The following is a 14,656-nucleotide window of genomic DNA, read 5'->3' as shown; positions in this document are numbered from 1 at the left end:
ACTGAACTGGGAGCTGGCAGGGTCATAGCAGTGGAGATGCATGGACTTTGCAGAGGGAGCAGCTCTGGCCCATCCCTGAGTCTGGAAGGTGAGCAGTGAGAGGTCTGGTGGGAGAGTGGGGGGCTCAGAGAGGGAGGCCCAGGAAGTTCTCTGTAAGGATGGTCAAGCCCTTCATCGCCCCACTCTGGATCAGTGCGGGGTTCAGAGGCAGGGGACATGGGGACCTGTCCTGAATCCACATTCCAGGAGCACAACACCTGTCTTCCCTCACGTTCCCCAGACAGTTGTGTCCAGGCCTCTGACAGGGATTCTGGCATCAGACAGGCCTGGGTTTGAATCCCAGCTGTGCCACTGACCAGCAGTATGACTGCTGTGGGCACATTACACTGTCTTTGTGCTTCAGTCTTCTGCAAACCCAGGATACCATCCATCTCTGAAATACCAGTGGGACAAAAGGACCCAAGCTGGGCACCAAGGCGGTGTAGTGAAGGGTCTGTTCCCTTCCCTTCTAAGGAATGTGGGTTGTCCCCCCTTGGCTCAGTGAGCCAGCAGCCAGCATGGCCTCCTGCCCAGCATGCCTGCATAACGACACGTGCTCACTGTGGCCCCTCACCTCTGTCCACGCACACACACTCGTGTTTGTCCTCATGTGGACTTCTGCTCCCTGACCTCATCACGCGCACCAACAAGGCAAAACCTTATGTGACACACTCATACACACTCACCGCCCGGCAAACACTCCCAAGTGCCCACTGCATGTTCACACACGCCCTTCGAAGCCCCTTCCTTACGGCCACTGAACAGCTGAGCTGTCCCCAGCCTTGAGCCTAGCTTCTCTTAGCATGGTCTCTAAACACTCACTGGTGTGTCTGTGGGCGTGTGGCCCCCAGCATACCTGGAGCTCACATAAGTGCGCCCTGCACCAGCCCCCCAGATCCCAGGCCTTCCCCAGCCCCTCTCTTCCCCTGGACAAGTGGCCTGGGGTTTCTTCAGCATGATTCACTTCAGAAAGCAGAACTCTGACCTCTTGGAGTCAAAAGGCTCTGAGAAGCTATGGAAAGGGGGTGGGGGTGGGGGGCGGCGGTGCAGGAAGGAAGGGAGGTGGCCACGTGGTCATTGGGAAGGAGCCCCGCCTCTTGGTGCCTGAGTGATCCCCTCCAGGTCTAATGAGTCAGACACATGCTCTCTGTCAAAAAGGTGGAGGTGGGGTAGAGAGGTAGGGGGCCAGAGGTCAGGGGGCGAGCTGGGGGAAGAGAAAGCCTTGGAGAAGCTGGCTGGCCTAGGTGACCCAGAGGGGAAACAGGGGAGGGGTTTCCAGCGGAAGTTGGGCAGGGGGTGGCCCGGGGAGCTGGGTTCACTCCCCATAGACTCTCTTACTTTGTGGTCCCCTGGAGCACGAAATTACAAGATTTGCAGGAAACAAGGACAGGCCTTCCAGTCTTCATCTGCGATGGACCCTTCACTAACCCTCCTGCCCTCCTCCCACTCCAGGCCTTTCCTCCCCTGCAGGAGGAAAGAGACAAGTTGCCCAGCCAAGGCTGGACCCTCCTGGGATTGCCTCCACTCACATCCTCCTTCATGTTACTGAGCCCCTGCTGTACTCGAGGGGCTGTGCTGGGTGCCAAGACTCGGACACACAGAACCTGGCCTGCCCTAGGACTTACAGCTGCAGAGCTGCAAGGACAGTCGCCCATCAGAGCCGGGGTGGAGGTGAGCACCGGGCCCTAGAGCCCAGAGAAGGTGGCGGCACTCGCTGCCCTGACCGGACTCCTGAGGGGCGAGGTCCTCAGCTGGAACAGGAAGCTGAAGTGTGTTCCTGGCACAGTGACCCCCACTGTGCAGAGGAGTGAAATCGCCCAGCAAGTCCAGGGACCCTGAAACCATTCCTGGGCAGCGGGAGAGGCTGGAGGAGTCCCAGTCCCACTTCATTCATTCATTCATTCCTTCATTCATTCACTTACTCACATGCATGACTGCCCACCATGCACAGGCCCTGCGCTTAGAGGTGACAGAGAGGTAATGATGGATAACCCAAGGTCATTTCGTGTCATTTGCTTAGTGCTCAGCCCTGACCCAATTTAGAATGGTTTGGGTACCACTGAAAAATCACGCCATGGGTGCCCAGGGCAAGGGTAATGGGCAGACCCTGGACCTGGGGTCCAAGATCCCTTCTCCAGATGGCCTGGACAGGACCCTGTCCACTCAACGTACTCCAGTGCTGCTCCATGCCCCATGCCACACCACTGCCCACAGCTGGGGACAGCACTCTGGGAGTGAGGGGGTCCCTCTGGCCCAGGATGCCTTCCTCCAGGGCGGTCACCCAAGGGAGCAGGTAGGTTGGAGACTTCCTGAAGCCCCACCAAAGTCCCATCCAGCACTTCCAACACGCCAGGCCTCATCTACGCCGGCTGCTGGTCCTGGGGCCAGGGTGCCCGCTGCTGAGAGATGTGGAGGATGAGGGTCCCCACCCCAGTACAGCCAGCTCCACTTTCTCCGACCAGGTTACAGCCCCCTTGAAAACACAGATGTTGTCAAATGCACCTGTGAACCCCCTCCCGGCCAGCAGCAGACGGTGGACACATCTGTGCAATTCACTTTGGTCCAGGCTGAACAGGGGCAGCAGGCCGAGGGGACAGAGTTCAAGAGCTGGCGTTTGTAGAGGACTACATCTGATTGAAGCCTCATCACCTTGAGCGAGGCAGGACTTGTGTCATGGTCTCCATCTTCCAGACAAGGAAGGAAACTGAGACCCAAGTTTCCATGGGCAGGAAATGGAGTCCGCACACCTCTGGCTGCCCAGTGCCTCTGACCCCTGCAAGGCCTTCAGGAGCTTGTGCATGGTCCCTTTAAGCTTATGAGTCTGCTCTCCCCTGAGCCTGGGTGCTTCCAACTGTCTAGGGTTGAAGGGGAAATAAGGCTGGTACAGGCAGGTAGACAAGAACCAACACAGGAATCTTCAGAAGGCTGGCCCCATGTCCCTTCCCTGAGGACCAGAGATACCCAAATACAGCCTGGGGTGGGAAAGGCATTTAGAATCCCACACCAAGGAGAAGCCATCATGCAAACCCTGGGGCGGGGTGTGTGCTCAGGGCAGAATGGAAAACTGGGAGTCATCTGGCCTCTTCAATCCCCTCTCTCCACCCCTTGGACTCAAAGCCTCATCCTCAGCTCTGTGGTTTAGGGGATAAGGTCCAGTTTTCCTTCAAAGGAAGCAGTACTAGGCCATTCAGTTTACAGACCCTGGTCAGGATCTGGATCCAAATCCTGGCTCCACCATACATTGTGTGACCTAGGTAAGTCACATTACCTCTCTGACCTTCAGTTTCTTCCTTTGCAAAATAGGCATAACCCTGCCCTTAGTCCCCAGGGCTGCTATGAAGAGTACACGAGGCAGAGTACTTAGCATAGTGCCAGGCACCCAGTGGGTCCAGAATGGACACCAACTTTTGTCTTTACTGTTCACCTGCCACCTTCTTGTCATTTGTTAGTGCTACCTGGCAGGACCCACTCACCAAAACCTCCCTCAGCCTCTGCGCCCCACCTCTCCCCCTCCAGCTCCAGAACTGTCTTGCTAATGAAGGCGAACTCTCCCCCTCACCAACCCCCCACCTCCCCGCCACCCCCCCCATCAGAAGTCATTAGCAGGATCTCCACAATTAGGAACAAATGGCTTATAACGGATGGCATCCAGGGAGGGCGGTAAGGATGGAGGGGAATGAAGCCAGAGCTTGGAGGGCAACAAGGGCTGCTATGAGGAGAAAAGTCTTGGGGCAGGAGGGTCTCTTGTCTGCGGGGTGAGACCACACCCTCATTTCTGTCTCTGAGAATTCGGGGGTAGAGACCGGCATCCTCTCAATGGAGGCCAGGTGCAGGGCTGCTTACTGGTCCTTTCTGTGGCCTGAGGATTGGGAGGGCAGGGATGTGGTGCTCAGGGGCCAGCTTGAAAGGGCTGACCTTGGAGAGTAGAGCAGCAGAACCCTACAGAACCCAGTGAGCTCCAAGTGTTGGAGGGCATCTAGTCTCATGTTTTCTAAATTGCTGGTCATGATCTAGTGGTGGGTCATAACAGCAATTTAGTAGGTCAAAAAAATGGGAAAATACACACACATTCACATATAAGGAAGCATCAGAAGTATTAGGTAAGCAGAAGCATTGTTTCAGGAAACTGTGCTAGGGCTCCAAGAAAATGTATCTTTTAGGCTGGATCTTAAGCTAAATGGTTTATGAACCACAGCTGTAGTTCACTTTGGAGATGTGGAAATGACACAGAGAGGGACAGTGACGTGCCCAAAGTCACACAGTAGCAGAGGCAGAAACTAAATCCCCTGGGCCTCACATAGGCTTTGCACAGGGAAGCAGAGCCACGAGGTGCCGGTCAAGATGGAGGACCGTCTGGCAAATTCTGGTTTAACTTGGATTGTGGGGAGGGGCAGCCAAAATAAAATCCAAACTTCTTTTGTCTGCATCTAGCTAATTCTGGCAAAACCAAGATAGAAATTGTCTTCATAATTAATTTCCACCGGGGCTGTCTAGATTTAGGGTAAGGGGCACAGGAGGGCACTTGGGGAGGTGGTGGTTAGCCTATCCCAAACCTGAAAAGAGCCCCAGGAAAGCCCATGACCTGTTCCCAGCCTCCCTTACCCTCAGCCATACTACGACTCCCTATTCATTTGTCAGTACTCTAGCGAGGATGTGTGAAGCCCCACAGGGCGCTCCCACCATCCCAGCCTCCGGGGGATTCCGGGTCTTCGCTTTTACAGGGATCCCGTTCTAAGGTGATGAACCAGACAGTGAAAACAAAGAGAAAGAGGCTAAGAAGAGATGATGGTTAGTGTTCCAGGAGCGTTCCATGCAGGATGGCTGGCTGCCTACTTAAGCTGCATGGCCAGGGAAGGCCTCTCTGAAGAGACATTAAGTTTTAGGAGAGAACTCATTCAGGGGACAGTATTCCTGGGGGACAAAAGCACTGGTGCAAGAGCCCTGAGGCGGGACTAAGCTTGAAGCATCATGATCTACCAAGGCCTGAGTGGCCAAGCTAAGGAGTCTGCCTGGGAGGAAGACCCAGAGGTGAGCAGTAGCTAGATCATACAGGGACAAGGGTTTTTGATTGCACTCTATGCTTGAGGAAGAAATGCTAGAGGACTTTAAACAGACAGTGATATAATCTCTGAGGGCAGATACCTAACCCACTGCTAGTAAACAGTAGGTGCCTAATAAATACTTGTTGATTGGAATTAAACAGGAAACACTTCTCTGTCCACAGCTGGAAATGCAACTCCTAACCCAGATATCTAAGGGCAGATACCTAACCCGCTGCTAGTAAACAGTAGGTGCCTAATAAATACTTGTTGATTGGAATTAAACAGGAAACACTTCTCTGTCCACAGCTGGAAATGCAACTCCTCTGAGGCCAGAGAGCAGAGGGAAGGGGCCCAGGGAGAAAGGTCAGAGGTCAGTGGACCCAACCAGTAAAGGTACTGACTTGGGGAGATCCAGGTTCTTGACTAGCTAGGCTTTGTCCTCTAGCAGAGGCAGGAAAAACGACACGACACAGAAAAGGGGGGCTAGGAGGATTGGGGGAGAGGAGACCATAAAACCCCCGAAGTGATTCTACACCTTTTTCCCTTGGAAAAAAAAAAAAAAAGCTTTTTGGAAAGGCTGTAAATTTTTTTTACACCAACCTCATAAAAATGACATCGGCGCATTCTCAAATTAGAACCATTAAAATGAAAACCAGCAACGCGCTGATACAGGCAGGCCCACGTGGGTGGGAGACTCAGAGCCCGGGTACACAGCCGTGTTTCAGGCCCCCTTCCCCACCAAGGCCACCAAGGGCTTCCCTGCCCCAGGAGATGAGAATAAACAAGTGACCCAGAGGCTCCGAAGCCAGGAAAGGAACTCCTCTCTGGCTCCCTGGTTCCCTCCCTGGATCTGGAAGCAGGGAAACAGAGCAGGGTGATAGTAGCACTGCCTGTCCCCCTGCTCACCCCCTGCTTGCTCGGGCACCTCCCAGACCTGCCTCAGCTGCCCGCCAGCCAGCTCTCCAGAAGCTATGGGCTCTCCAGAAGCACGTCTCTTTCCAGGTCCAGAGCCACCGTGAGCCCAGCCACTACCCTGACGCTAGTGCTTCCACAGGAGACTCAAGTGTGGGACACAGAGTAGTGCATGTGGGGGCAGGCAAGTCCCTTCCCAAGGAATCCCCCTGGGGCTGCTCAGAATCAAGGCGTTCCACTGACCCGCTGAGGGGTGGCCCTCCCCCACCTTAACCTTTCAAGCTCAGAAGAGGAAACATTCAGGCACCCCTCACCCAAATTCTCCCCTGTCCCCAAGCTCCCGGTTGATCGGTACCCACAAGAACCCAGGCATAAAATAGGGGTGGGAGAGAGACAGAGAGAGTGTCAGAATTCCATACCAGAAGGGGAGGCTGGGGGTAAGGTGGGCTGGCTCCCTCCTAGTCCCAGCAAAGCAGGACCCTGGGGGTTCCTTTTCCTGGCCCGGAGCCTCTCCTCTGCCTTTCTCACCCGCCTCTGCCCTGACGCAGACACATAAAACAAGGGTGGCCTTCGGCTTAGCAACCCAGGACTGGAACAAGATGTAGGGAGTTAAGGACCTCTCCCCCTACGACCCCTATGACCTGGGTGGCGGCCTTTCTTCCCATCCCTCTATGTCCTGGTGGAGGCAAGTCTGCTCTACGCTGCAGCTGTTGGGAGTCAGGGCCTTCACAGACAGGTTCCTAAGTCTCCCCTCCAGGGAGTTGGGGCCCCCATTCTCCCTCCAGGTCCCCAGAAGCTCCTGGGGAGGGTGTCATCCTAACTAAAAGAAAAGAGCAGAGTACACAAGGTGTGAGACTGGAGAGGAGGAGTAAGTAGGGTCTGGGGGCATGAGTCCCAAGGAGAAATAGGCCCCTGACCTGAGGACTAAGACCACTGTTGACAGTGTGTGTGATGTGGGGGTATGTGTGCTAATTCACCCCATAAGCCTCCCCTTCCCAACCCGTCCCCCTAGGTAGCTTGGGCAGAGGAGGGCCAGACGCAGGAGGGGAACAAAAATGTCTTCCATTCTTCTCTTCCTCCGTGCCCTGACATCCCCCCCATCTCTTAGGAGGGGGTGAGTTAAAAGCCCATTAATGTGCAGAGCCCCCCAACCCCTTTGAATGTCCTCACAGGATGTGAACAGGGTGGGATTTGGCCCCGGTTGTCACAGCAACTGCAGTGGGAGTTCCCAGACGCTAGGCAACCCTCCTGTGACCCTCACTGACCTGTCACCCCCGAAACCAGAGGACAATGGAAATGCAGGCTCCAGAGGCCCAGGACGCCTTTCAGCACGGCCGCCAGCAGCTCTGGCAGCCCCCTCCCCGCCGGCCCAGTCCTTCCAGCCCCCCTGGGCCAGGGCGGCCAGGCCATGGCCCCAAAGCCTCTTGAGGCCCACCACCTCCCACACTTGTCCCAACCCTCATTGCTCCCCATCAGAGCCCAAAGGGTTTCTGTGCTGTCCCTGGGGAACCCCCACCCCACCCCCGTCCTGGGGACATTTCATCCAGGTGAAATCAGATTAGGGTAAGATGCAAGAACAACCTTCAAAGAAAAAAACCCTCAGAGGGAAAACAGGGGCAGAAGGAGCAATGAGGAAGGAGACTTTGCTGGGTGAAGCAAGGGGATGGGTGCACAGCTGGCATGTCTACTGGGTCCAGGGTATTCTTGAATAGCAGCTGGGGTCATCAGCTCCAGCTGGCCAGCAGGGAGCCTGGTGTAAATAAGGCTCCAGGCATGTTTGCGGAATGAATGCACACTCCCAGGCCTCCTGCACCGAGAGCCTTCTCACAGTCGGTTCCCCGTAAGGGGGTGAGACTGGAGAGCTGGTCCAAGCCCTAAGGTGGTGGGGCTCTGCCACTGAGCAGACAGGGGCTTGAGAGGGGGAGGTGGGGGCCTTGGCTGCTGGGAGAAGGGGGCAGCCAGGTGGGGACCCTCTCTCTAGTCAGACAGGGCCTGGCAGCCCAGCCATGTGACCCCCCCCCACCCAATCCCCAGCCTCTGTTTGAACAAGCTCCTGGCCTGCTGTTGCATGGAAACGGTGCCTGCTCTTGTTCCAAAGTGATGAGGCTGCCCTCTTCAGCACTGTTTGTCGCAGCCTCCAGTCCTGTCGCTGGCCTGACTTCTGACTCGCCCTGTTTATCTCCCTCCCCTCTGTCAACTCATTACTCCCAAAGGCCAAGCCTGCATTTCCAGGGCTTATTTATCCAGAGTTGGAGGCACAGAGACCAGCAGACGGAAAGAGGGAGAGGGGCTTGGAGGCCCAAGGAGGCCTGAGGAGGAGGAATGGGAACAGTGCACAGCCTCCACACCTGCCCTCGACCTCCCTCCTCTGGAGTGGCTACTTGGGGCCTGCAGGCTGTGTTGTTTTCATTTGTCTAAGAGCTTTCAGGGCTAGGGATGGAATGCTGTCAGGCACTCAGCAACGGACATTTATTTAGCACCTACTATGTTTCAGGCCTCCCTCCTTCCATTTCCGATAGGGGACTGTGTGATGGGGGATCAGCCAAAAGGAGGCTGTGCTGAGCTCTAGCTGCAGCTGTCCCCGTGTCACCAAGCCCAGTCAGTGTCCCCTGATCTGCAGAATGGGAATCATAACACCCACATCCCAGGGCTGGCATGGTGATTAAGTGGCCCATGTATGAGAAAGACCCAAAGCACCAAACGGAGGGAAGGTTATTGGTTTGTTTGTCCTCAAAGGACTTCCTGGTTGAGGCCCAGCAGAGGAAGGAGGAACCCACTGGGCCAGGCTTTCTTTTCTACAGTTAATCTACCCCACCAATAGTCAGGAACATTTGTTGTTGGGGGGTACCAGAAAGCATTACCCCTGAAACTTCCCCCAAAGCCTGGCTCATAGACTGGGGCTAGAAGGATGGGCCACAGACTTTCCTGTTAATTGAAAAAACTTATCATTTTAGTTTTGTGGGGTTCTTTCAGAGTTCGGAGCCAACAGAACTTTTTTAAGTCTATTTCCTTTGGCCCCGGGCCCCAGGCCCATAGTGAGCCCCAAAGGCTAAAACAGCCCTCCGCCTGCCTCCAAATCTCCACCCCAGTTTATTTGTAAACAGATATAGGATTTTCCAGGACTTTGGGATACTCCCCAAAACAAACAGGAATAACCTGAACGTGAAATATAGATGGCACAACATGGCTTGTGTGTGATGCAGAGCGAAGAAACCTGACCAGTACAGAAAGTTCTGTCTCTCCCCAGCCCACACGTGATCCCAGTTTACAGATAATCTGTGTTCACCCTGCAGTTGAAAAATAATTGTTTAAAAGACACTTTCCAGTGTCCATAGTTCCCGAATCCGTCCCATCCCCCACCACATTCAAAACCTTTCCTAGCCCTGTGTGCACAGAGGTGGGGGAAGGGAAGAGGTGGTTATAAAAAATGGGTGGCCTTAGAGATTTCTGGTGGGGTGTGTCTTGTTATTATTTTCATAAGGGTCAGATTTGGCCCTTTGACCTTCTGTCCCCAGTAGATGTCACAAACTCTGGTCTCTTCCCCAGAGATCCTGCTTGTTAGCAAGCCTGGGAGATGCCAGCAAACTCCCAAGGGCTATCTCCCCAGGGGAAGGTGACGGGTCTCCATGGTCTGTAAGAGGAAGTGATTTCTGAAGTCCTCAATTCTGTGAGCATCTACATGGGCCACTCGGTGTGTGCAGAGACTTCAAGCTCAAATCGCACCTGATCCTAAAAATCCTATGCTTTAGGCATCCAGGAGGCCAGGGCTCAGGGTGGGGTCCAGGACTTGGCCAAAGTTGCACAGCTGGTTAAGGGACTGGCTGGGACTTAACCCGGGTTGGTTCAGTTTCTGTGTTAATAGTGGCTGACCAGCTCCAGGCAGGGTGCCGGCTTCGGATGGTGCAGCTCCGTCTGACCTCCACTCCACAGAGAGTGGTGGGAAAGGGCCCCTGAGGGGCTTATGGAGTTAGGGGAGGAGCCCCACGTTGAGCCTGGGAGAGACCACCAGGGCAAGGTGGGAATATACATCTGTGTGCACTTGAGGCAGGGGTGGGGATGTGGGTGGGGACATGACTTTTCCCAGCAGAGCCCCCAAGGGGCAGTGCCAGCAGTGAGCTCGGAGGAGCAATCAAGTAAGAGGAGGAGAATCCCAAGGCCAAGGCTGGCTGGGCCGGTTCTCCTGAACTTGTCAAGCATGATTCTCCCTTTTTCCAGGGGTGGGGCTGTGGGGCCAGGACCTGGGGCCCCTGCTCTGTCATCACCAACCAGGCTCCCCACCCCAGGGCCTCTCAAACTTTAGCAGCTGGTCTTGAACTCCTGAACTCTGCCATTTAGGGTGGAATGGTGGAGGGGGGAGAAACGGAAGGGGGAGGCAGATAGGGATCCCCAGACTGACCCCTAAAAATGGAGGCCTGCCATTGCCTCCTACCTTTGGCCTTTTCCTAGCTGCTTTGGACTCTGGTGCCTGGAAGCTTAATTTCTTCACAGCCTGGATTAGGGGCCCAGGCAGAGAAGGCAGTGGGGGATATTTTACAGTACAAAGAAAGTGAAGATACCCCTGTATACACAACCCCTTTCTCCAAGGAACATGTACCCTAGAGAGGGGTCTCCCTCCCGCAACCTTGTTCACTTAGCCAATGTGCAGGAGGAGAGCACAAACGCACATTCTCACGCTCTTCTCCAGGAGTCTCTCTGTCCTTTTCTCTTTCTGAAACGGGTCCAAGCTTCCTGACCTCTGGGCCTCCTGGGTCCCACTTCTCTCTCCTGGGAGCCCTGCTCTCCCCCTGCCTTTGGATGGCCATTGGTGTGGAAGGGCGCAGAGGGAGTCCCTGGAGGCTGGATCTTTTCAAGAGGGTTACAAGTGAGGCTGCTTGGCAGAAGCCTAGGACCTATGTCGCCAGAAAGAGAGTGGGAAGTGGCCCCGCCGAGCCCCTCTGCTCCTCCCGGTTGCCAGGGAGGGGCGCCCGCTCCTACCTGTTGCTGCTGGAAGTGCAGCAGCTCTGCCGGGCTCAACTCGCCGTTGCTGTCTGGGCCCGCCGCGGAGTCCCTGCCTGGGCCGCCTCCGCCAGCGCCCGCCGCCCCGGCCCCACCGCCGCCGCCGCCGCCACCGCCGCCATCGGCCTGCCCGGAGATACCGCCCACGCCGTTCTGGCCAGAGGGAGCCGACCTGATTGTCTCCGAGGCGGATTCCACCATCATGTCGCTCTAGCGGGACCTAGAGGGGGAGGAGAGACATGGGGGAGGGACTGAGGCTCAAACCAGGACGCGGGCTACCGGGGAAGGCAGCCAGCGAAGCCCCTCGACCCCCAAACAACACACCTCCACAGCTTAACAGCCCCCTGCCCCCCAATCCTAGGGCATCTCTTCCTCCCTAACTTCCTCGAAGCGGCTCCTACAACCCCTTTCGGGGTGCGGGCCCCCTCCCGACCATCCTCTCCCTAGGCTGGGGAAGGGGCAGCTCCACTGAGGGGCAGCTCAGTGAAGCTGAGACAGCCCCACTGCCTTCCTCCCCCACATTTTCCGGACTTCCAGGAGACTTTGGCCGGGAAGAGGAGGAGGTGATGTCTTCACCCTTGCTCCTGGGGAGGGTAAGGTAGGGAATCCCATCCACCCGCCCCCCAGTCTGGTGTTGGCCTCTCCCTCCAGGCTAGGACCGTTGGGGAAGCTAGCCTGCGGCTAGGATATCATCCCGCTAGGATATCAAAGCTCCGAGGAGCTATTCACTGGGACCAACCATATTGCTGAGCCCCACCCCCACCAGTAATGACCTCTGTGTGTGTTCCCCACAGACAGAGACTTCCCCTGGGCAGGGCCTCCTTATAGGGTCTCCTCCCCTAGGACCCAGAAAGGCTCTAATCCACACTTGTACCACAAATGTGATTGTCCTTTGCCCAGCACCTACTGGGAGCCACTCAACTGGGCTGGAGCTGGGTGGTGAAGGCAGTCAGTGGTTCCACTTCTCTGACCTGCCAAAAAGCCCTGGCCAAAAGCAGACACTCCATAACATTTACTATTTCTATTAGCACCATGATTCCTTCTCACAAAGATGGTGAGAGACAGTTATTATCATCCTGATTTTATAGGTGGAAAAACTGAGGGTCCAGACAGTTCAGGGCAAAGGGTCAAGGCCTGAATCTTGTGCCCTCCCCTCCCTCCCCAGCTGCTTCTCCAGGGGTGGAAGCATTCCCGGAAAGAGAGGGTCTGTTTGCATGGTCAAAGGTAGCCAGGAGAAGGCCAGAGATTCCTTCTATCACTCAAGGAGGGTCCAACATCTGCTGGGGGGACAGGGGGGATGAGTGTGTATGTGTGTGTGTGCGCGCGCGCGCCTGCAGGCAACACACACACACACACACACACACACACACACACACTGTGATGCAAATAGGGGCCTTTAGTATACCCAGCTGCTCTCCAAGTCTGGAGTGTCCCCATTTCCCAGCTATCCCCGAAGCCACAGCCCCTTGAGAGGGACATGCATCGCAATCAAAAGGGACCTGGCTGAAACCCACCACTGATCTTTGACAGAGTCTTAAACTCCCTAAACCTCAGGGCATCTGGCTGGCTCAGTCAGAAGAGCATGTGACTTTTGATCTCTGGGTCATGAGTATGAGCCCCGTGTTGGGTGCAGAGATTACTTAAATAAATTAACTTTAAAAAACAAAAACAAAAACCCTCCCCAAACTTCGGTTTGTGAGTAGAAGCAGTTAATCTTAGCCTCTTGGAGTCCTGTGAGGAGTAAGTAAAACAGCACGTGTAAAAACCACCTTGCAGCAGGTAAGCTCCGATCCATGCCTTCTCCAGCTGCCTTATTTGTAAGGGTGAGGACTCTAAGGCTTTGGGAGGCCCAAGACTTGGCCCAAATCACACAGAGATCAAGGGACCTATGGAAGGTAGCCAGTGTTCGTTCTTTCTTCCCTTTCTGATCCCCTTTTGGCCTAGGCAGACCCAGGATCGCAGGGTCTCCCAATAGGCAGTGGATGAGCAGACCAGAGAGGCTGGATCATTTCCCTAGTTCCTTCCCCAAGGTGGCCGCTCCCAAGAGCATCTCCCTCCAGCCAGGGAAATTCTCTCCCTTCACCCGGGAAGAACTCTTCCCCCCTCCCTCTTGGCTGGGCCACTTTCTATTGGGAGGAGTGTGAGGGTCTGGGGGTGCATGAGGGGGACAGAGAGGTGTTAAGGGTCCATGGGGAGCCCAACGGTCACATGTGCCACATCGCTGCTCCTGTGCCCCTCTCCGTCTGTGACTCTAGGTATCTTTGTCGTAATGGATTGATCTGTGTGGCCTCCTGGGTGACTGTATGCTCCTAGGGTTTCCCATGTTTGTGTGTGTCTGTGTGTTTCCAAGGGCTTGTCTCCCTACCGCCCACCCCCCAGCTGCTGCTCCCACTCCTGAGTTCCAAGAGGAGGTGGGCCAGGGCTAGGGTGAGGTTGGGGGTGATGGTTCGGAAGAGATTGAGCACTTGGGCCCAGGCCTTAATGGCCATGTCAGCCCGAGGGCCAGTGGCTGCCAAATGATGAATGGGGTGGGCGCCATCCTCCACCCGTCAGAGCACAGGGCCCCAGCCCCCTCCTCCAAGCCACCCACCCTGATCCCTGGCAGCAGCTTACGGAGCACCTTCCCCCACTCAGGCCTGGGGCTCAGCTACACATAAGGGGGATGGGGAGACAGCAGGGGCCCACTCTGCTCCCTCTCCCCCAACCCTGGCCCTGCTGGGGGTGGAGAGCAGCTGCCTGCCTTGATTCCAAGTCTAGCTTTTCTGAGATCTGAGAACTCCTGGGCCCCAGGGGACAAAGACCAGAGCCTCAGGGGTGCCTGTGTGTGCACAGGAGAAAGGAAAGAGAATCCAGCAGTTCCTTCCCTGGGGTAGGGGAGAGTGCCTCCCCTTCCAACACTCACACACACACCATAAAGTTGTAGATCAGACAGCAAGTTTGGAAAAAGGGAGAAGAAAGGAATGAGGCTGCAAACAGAGGTGTCCCTTTCTTTTCTGTCTTTTTATGGGGGGGGGTACAGAGCGACACCCAGTGTACAACATAATTGCTGCAATGTGGCATGTAATAATAGCTATTCAAGGGCCGATCATTCATATTAAACAGGGTGAAGCAAGCCTCTCATTTGCATGCTTGAGATTATATGCATTTGAAAAGTCATTTCCGCAGGGTGTATGAATGGCATTAATTCCCATGTGGCACGCTCTGCCCTCTCCTGGGGCTTTCACCTCCTTCATTGCTCCCACCCGCTCACCAACACGCACCCAAACCTGCATGTGTTCCCAGGCATCTCCACACCCTCACCTTCCCTGCCCTGGGACATCTGCCCTCTGAGGATGAGCACACCAGCAGCCTCACGCCTCCTGCCCATCTCTCCACTGGGTGTTGCAATAGCAATGGGGTGTCCTCTGCCTTGTGGGTGTGCAGACTCTGGGGGCTGGGGCAGGCAGGCCCGGGGCAGGGTGGGGGGAAGTTAGTGGTGCTGGAGGCAGGCCTTGATAGCAGTGCCCTGAGAACCTGGACCCTGGCTGGGAGAAGGCAAGGGCCTGGGCTCAGCCACAACCAGCTGTGAATCCTCTATCTTCCTCCTTTGGGCCTCAGTTTCCCCATCTCTACATGAAGGGGTGGTCCTGGAAGTCTTATTGGTCTTGGAAATTTCCAGGAGTAAAACT

At 55.5% G+C, this 14,656-nt stretch overlaps 1 protein-coding gene across 3 annotated transcripts in view; it reads right to left on the bottom strand.

Annotated features, from left to right (window-relative positions):
- The window catches only part of FOXP4 (forkhead box P4), a 51,433-nt gene that overhangs the window by 21,480 nt on the left and 15,297 nt on the right, over positions 1 to 14,656 (bottom strand). For all 3 annotated transcript variants that reach the window (XM_013062421.2, XM_045071015.1, XM_045071016.1), the window contains exon 2: positions 10,968 to 11,208. In XM_013062421.2, coding sequence (XP_012917875.1) covers positions 10,968 to 11,192 — 225 coding nt within the window. In that variant the 5' untranslated portion in view covers positions 11,193 to 11,208. The remainder of the gene's footprint in view (positions 1 to 10,967; positions 11,209 to 14,656) is intronic.

The sequence above is a fragment of the Mustela putorius genome, unplaced genomic scaffold, assembly GCF_011764305.1.
Source record: "Mustela putorius furo isolate JIRA1106 unplaced genomic scaffold, ASM1176430v1.1 tig00003983_pilon_pilon_pilon, whole genome shotgun sequence".
Taxonomy (NCBI): Eukaryota; Metazoa; Chordata; class Mammalia; order Carnivora; family Mustelidae; genus Mustela; species Mustela putorius.
The sequence above is the reverse complement of the archived record's forward strand: the minus strand, read 5'-3'. Positions and strand labels throughout refer to the sequence as shown.